Below are 6,248 nucleotides of genomic sequence, written 5' to 3' on the forward strand. Positions count from 1 at the left end.
AACATTATAGAATTAAAAGAAAAAAAACAAAATAACTTTGAGTAACTCTCATATTTTTTTTCTCAAAACAGATGAGTGCAACTAATTAGCAATTTTTTCTCGGCAAATAACATGTTAGTTACAGTTGGTATTTTTCCTGTTGATTAGTCCTTTTTTTTACTCTTTTCTCTCTTTCCTCTCGTTATTCAAGACTAATATGATCATCATATAATATTATATTTTTATAAAAGGCAAAGATATTGTCAGCTTTGTGTGTTTAATCTCTTTATATTTATATTATTATATTCAAATTTCTAATATTTTTGCCTTGGACATATACAGGGTGTTTCATGATGTCCGTGCCAATGCTCGTGTGCGGGTAGAATGCAGTAAACTGAATAGAAAAGTCCTTTACCGTTTGCAATTTTTACAATAATAATTGAAATATTAATTAAAAAGGATTGACGCGTTGCGCGCGGCTAGACCATGGGCTGTACACTCTAGGCGTGACAGCAACGAGGATCGCACGGCAACGAAAAAAAACGCGTGGCGAAAGCAGGAGTAATACGTGTTGTTATTTTTCGTCGCCGTGCGATCCTCGTTGCTGTCACGCTTAGAGTGTACAGCTCATGGTCTAGCCGCGCGCAACGCGTCATTATTCGTCAATCCTTTTTAATTAATATTTCAATTATTATTGCAAAAATTGCAAAACGATAAAGGACTTTTCTATTCAGTTTACCGCACTCTACCCGCGCACGAACGTTGGCACGGACATTATAAAACACCCTGTATAAGAAATTTTTGTGTAATCAACTTTCATCTGTGTGAAATAATGTGAATTTATTTACATTTTTATATATTTAAGTTGACAAGATTTCATTGTTAAGTTGTATTAATAAATTATTGCGTGTGTTGTGTAATGCATTGCATTGCATCGTAATAATTGTAATGCTGATTTGTTTTAGGGACACATTGGTGAAAATCCGTTCGACAACGGTTCCTGGGGAAAGGAGCATTTTCAGCCATCGACGGTTCCCTGGCAGCTGAATACGCGCAGTCACGGTCGTCCTAGTGTAAGTGTATTTCTATTCTCACATTACTTACCCAATTTATCATGTCTCAGCTTATGAGACATAGACTTTTCGTCATAAATAGTTTTACGAATATTACTCATATTTATTTGCTTCACGTCGATCGATCACACATTTCGTTCGTAGCGCGATTTCGGGATTATCGACCATAATTCTTTACTCTCTCGTTAGAGTAGATGCGTGAAATTTATAATTCCGGTAGGTAAGAATGCTCGCGCCACAGGATGAGGAAGGAAGGGTAGAAAAGAAATCCGTCGGCTCATTGTGTCGGCAGGTAGCAAAAATGCTGGCGGGGTTCCTGCTTTCTCGAGCGTTTTCTCCCAGGAGTCGCGGGCTACTATATCGTCGCCCCCTCCTCGAGAGTTTCCACCCCTCGGTCCGACCGTGGCCGACCACCCTCTTACGCTCGCGCTCACTCTCCCGCACCACTCGTCCTGTCACCCGGTATTTATAATACGCTTTGTTTTCCCTCGGCTATTTGTCTTGGGTTCTCGGCTCCTTCGCTAACGTTATTATCCCGCGTTTTATTTTTATTTAATTCCGCCGTGTCGAGTTCCGCATTCCCTCCGCGACATTCTCGTTACTTATCCGTCGAGGGCTTTAACGAGCGAACGCCTCGTCGAATCTGGGGAGCTCTTTATATCTGGATCAACATTTCTTTCAACATTCTAATCGTCTCGACGGTGCATTTTTTATCTCGCAAAAATTTCAGACCGTATCGCGATTGATTCATCGTTGGAAATTTTCGATTTTACAAATCGTTACACGATGAATATTTCTTGTGCGAGGAGGAGTCCTGTTCCCATATTGTACATATTGTACATGACTCATTCTCAGATGCCTAATCACCGCGCGATTCGTGTAATCTTTACTCTAAACTGCGCGATGATTTGCATATTCTCCGCCTCCCTATTGATCGCGTGCGAATCTTTAACCTTTGTAATGCAAATTGAGCAACGCGTCTTGGTTCGATTCCGATTTTTCATACAACACAATGCATCAGCGCGGTGCATCATCGTTGTTATGTAAGAACCCATGTACTGTACACTTGACGAAAAAATTAATGCTTGCATTAATATTTATGCATTGAACTTGTTTATTGCATTTGAAAATGCGTGAAGTGTTTGAAAAGTACTATTATTATTTCTTTTAATCATAGATTCGTTGACTTCTCCGTAGAGCTCAGTGCGATAAAAATTCATTGAATGAAAAAATGCCAAATATAATCGATGCAAACAATTAAAATTTGTATTGTTAACCGTCTTTCTCTCGAAATAAGATATAACAAGAGACTATGTGATTCCGATATCTTATTTCAGTCGTGGATAGATCTGATGTAATCTGCGACTTGAATAATAGTTGTATTTTAACGGATGACACACTTTGTTTAACCAAGAAGTATTAAGTGTGTGTACAGATTGTCACGCGCACGTGTACAATCGACACTCGTCTTCCTGATACCATCGTATCGGACGCGATCGTTTGCGAAGTAACAAAAGCAACCCGAAAGCACTGACGTCAGCGTTTCCATGAGCGTACGCGACCGATGATCTCATGCGTGCATATACGCGTATGCTTACCTAACCGCGGCAGCTCCTTTTACGCGTGGCGTACGTGTGGTCGTATACACGAATTGCGCTATCGCGTATGTCTACGTGACAGCGACGGTGCAATACGCCTGCTTGTTGCAACTACGTATGCATTTGTCAGCATCTCAGGAAGCAATGCGCAGCGATACATCTACCGGTTCGCTCGCTCTTATCCGATCTTATCCGCTTAAAATCCAACTCCCGCGCGTGCGACTTTCACGCTGCGAAGCATCAAGTTCCGCGCTTCTAACTTCAAGATGTATGACTTTTCAACGATTGTTTGCGCGAGAACTGGAATGAATGAAAAACAATTTCGAGGAATTCCAGAGATGCAGAATAGTGACGGTATAATAATACGATAGTCGTGTAGAAGGCATTGTTAAATTGCAGAGTTGCAACGAATTCTCTTAATAGTTGGGTGATTTCACGTTATATAATATTGCGTGTTTCGCGGATTTGCATAATCAACGACGGAAATGTCTGCTCGCGAAATTTGAAGTTTACAGCGCCGGAGCACTCCGACTGTCCTAATGCAGCCGAAATTTCAAGGAAAAGAACGTTGATTCTCTCATACCACTCTCATAATCTCAGCCACGCCTGTAGTAATATGAATCGCGGCAAAAATCAGAACGGGGGTGGCTCTTGGAGCGTCCTCGTGGCAGCCCCTGGGTTTTAAGATATGCAGAGCACAACGCACGCTTTCCTAGCGAGACTATTTTAATACGAATGAGGGTGGGAGGATCAGACGAGCGCGCGATGGTACGGCGGCCGGCTCGGCGGAAGATCTACTTCTTGATTACAGAACTTTTTACCTAATTACATAACATTGTTACCATTTACAAAGTCGCGTCGGGGCTGCGTCGGCTGACTACTAATTAGAATCCCCGATTAGCACCGCGGCGACATCGTATTCCATTTCGATAAGTCTCGCGACATTTTGCCGGCTCTCCTAATGAAAGAGTTGCGAAAGATCGTATAGTATGAGCGATTTTTAATACTACCTTCTATATGAATAATGCATAAATGAATACATTATGTTTTACGTAATGTTGCTACATGACATGTATAAAAGATACTTGGTGTTAATGTTAATTAATGTTATGTTAGAGAATTTTCAAAGCTCGATACTTGGGTATATTTCGAAAAAAGATTTCGATTATCTATTCATAATTTTTCATCAATGAAATAGATTATTTATTTCTACGGATCTTATTGAAAAATTATATACATTCGCGGAAATTTATATTACATTTTATCATTCGGCGACACAGACGTTTATTTTTACATAACACAGATGAGGTTGCAAAGCGTGTACATATATACGTGACATGTAACCGACGAGCTCTCGTGGATAATAAAAATTTGAATCCCATTCTTCAGACATTGGCGCGTAATTAGATATACCGAATTGTGCCAGACTAGCACGCATTCGGGATATCAAAGGTTGAGGAAAGAGTCGAATTTATCCTCAGGACTTACGGTTCTTATCGGAAAGATGTAAGGGTCGTGGAGAGATAGTCATGCGCGAGGGACGAGCTCCCGACGATGCAGACATTAAGACGTCTGGTCCTCGACCTCCGGCTTTCCGCCCCGCTTTCCACCCCTCGGCGAGCGCAGACCCCTTTAGACGACGGGAGGTTTACCCCGTCTTCATTGTCCTCTAATTCTCATCTGATCCTCACATTACGTAATTTTCTCTTTATTATTTTATAATTCCCGGGTCTTGAGCCCCGGGCCCGCGCTCATCCAGGTCCGCACCAACTCATCCCCCGCAACGCATACTAATGCACCTTGCATTTATTAATTATTCCGTGCTAGTTACCCCGGCTTCTCGTCTCGCCGTCGCAATGATAGATTAAACCACCTAGATTCGAAAGCTCGCGATGCGAATCCTGCTCGTCAACCCGGTGATACGTGCCCGGAAATTCTTTCCTTTCCCGAATCGATAAAGACTGGAATATCCGGTTTCCACGTTTCGGTTCTTTTACATAAAACTCACAAACTTGATGATAATAACAATGTCGATTTAACACTGTTAATTTGTTAAAGCCGCGTACATATTATTTATAATTTTGTCATCTCTGACGTTTCAATTGAAGCGTCGTCTTTCTATAAAAATTGTAAAAATTTTCTCTCGCAAATTGCGCTTTCAAATCTAGTAATTTATTTATTCCTCCCGGTTGAAACACAGCCTGCATCGTAAAATTTGACTAGAAATTATCTCTTAAAATTTACTTTGAAAGAGAACGTCTGTAAAGGGTTGATGAGTTGTAGGAGACTTATGATATCCAAACTCACGATAAAAGGTGTCGCCTGAATAGAAATCAAGCGGCGATCGAGCGACTTTTGACGAGTTCCCAAAGCGCAGTTCGCCATCTCGTACGTGATATTTGAAGATACAAGCGACTACCCCACGGGGAACATCCCCCAAGATCTTTAACTCGGCAGTCCTGAAGGACCCGGCGTGCCACTTGGTATGCAAGGAGGGCGGCCATTCATCTCCCGATCTCTCCAGCGTAGTCTCGACCTCCGGATATAAATTAGCTTTTGTTTAGCATTCAATGCGAGGCGCCTTTTCCGCGTCGGACCGCCCGTACAACCCCCATGATTAGGCATCCATCTGACCAGGCCGTCGTACTGGCAATACGCTGCAATTAATGTAGTAGACCTGCTTCTCCTTTGAACCAATTAAGCTTGCTATCGTCGTGAAAAGAAATTGCTCGGATGTTAAAAGGGTGTTTAATTCTCGGGGGTGCAATCGGTATCGACACGAAAAATTTGCTTTAAGATATTTTGCTAGACATTATTAAAGTTGAGTTTCTATACCTTTGGCTAGATGCATGTAGCTACGCAGGAGCAGTTTAGAAACATTGAAAATAAATAAAATATTGAATTAATAATTACACATTAATATGAGAAATTAGAAATATTGAATAAAAATCGTTGGATAAATATACTCGCTCTAAATCATCATTACGATGTATTTTATATTAAAAAAATTCTACGATATTTTATTTTAAAACTAGAAATGTAATGCAATGCAAAATGTTGGAAAATTTTAAATCTTGTTTCAGCATCAAGTAACAAAATTAGAATATTCAAACAACTCGAATTTTCTCGAAAACTTACTCATGCGGGCGCTCAGAATATTCCCTTTAGGGCTGCTATCCTTAATATTCCATAATACACTGTAGCAAAGAGGGCGTCCAATAATCATACATCCCCTTCAAAGACTCGCTATTTTGCCACCTTTTCATAACAGACACAATTATTAACATACTAAAGTTATTCAACTTGCGAAAGTTTTGGAATGCAATTAAGAATCATTATCGAGTTTTTCACTAATTGATTTCGCTATCTTGGATAATTATGCTAAAATGAACATTTGTTAGAATAACTACAAATTGAAAGACTGTTGACATTTCAGGAATTCTCATCGAATTCGAAAAAGATTGCGCTACATCTTAACTGCATTTTTCTGTTGCGAATTTTAGGGGAAAAGACTATTTTTCATCATCGAAATATTTTGCTTGAAAAGTCGCACCAACTTCAAGTCTCAATTCTATTTAGAAAGACGCTTTCTTCACTT

General features: G+C 40.3%; 1 protein-coding gene across 10 annotated transcripts in view; it reads left to right on the forward strand.

Moving 5' to 3' along the window:
- LOC105676570 (forkhead box P) overlaps window positions 1–6,248 on the forward strand; it is a 286,205-nt gene that overhangs the window by 139,671 nt on the left and 140,286 nt on the right. For all 10 annotated transcript variants that reach the window (XM_012374631.2, XM_067356013.1, XM_012374622.2 and 7 more), the window contains one exon: window positions 945–1,052. Coding sequence is in view for 5 of the 10 variants with exons in the window: in XM_067356013.1 (XP_067212114.1) it covers window positions 945–1,052 (108 nt within the window). In the remaining 5 variants the exon portion in view is untranslated. The remainder of the gene's footprint in view (window positions 1–944; window positions 1,053–6,248) is intronic.

Source organism: Linepithema humile, chromosome 5 (assembly GCF_040581485.1).
Source record: "Linepithema humile isolate Giens D197 chromosome 5, Lhum_UNIL_v1.0, whole genome shotgun sequence".
NCBI classification, from domain to species: Eukaryota; Metazoa; Arthropoda; class Insecta; order Hymenoptera; family Formicidae; genus Linepithema; species Linepithema humile.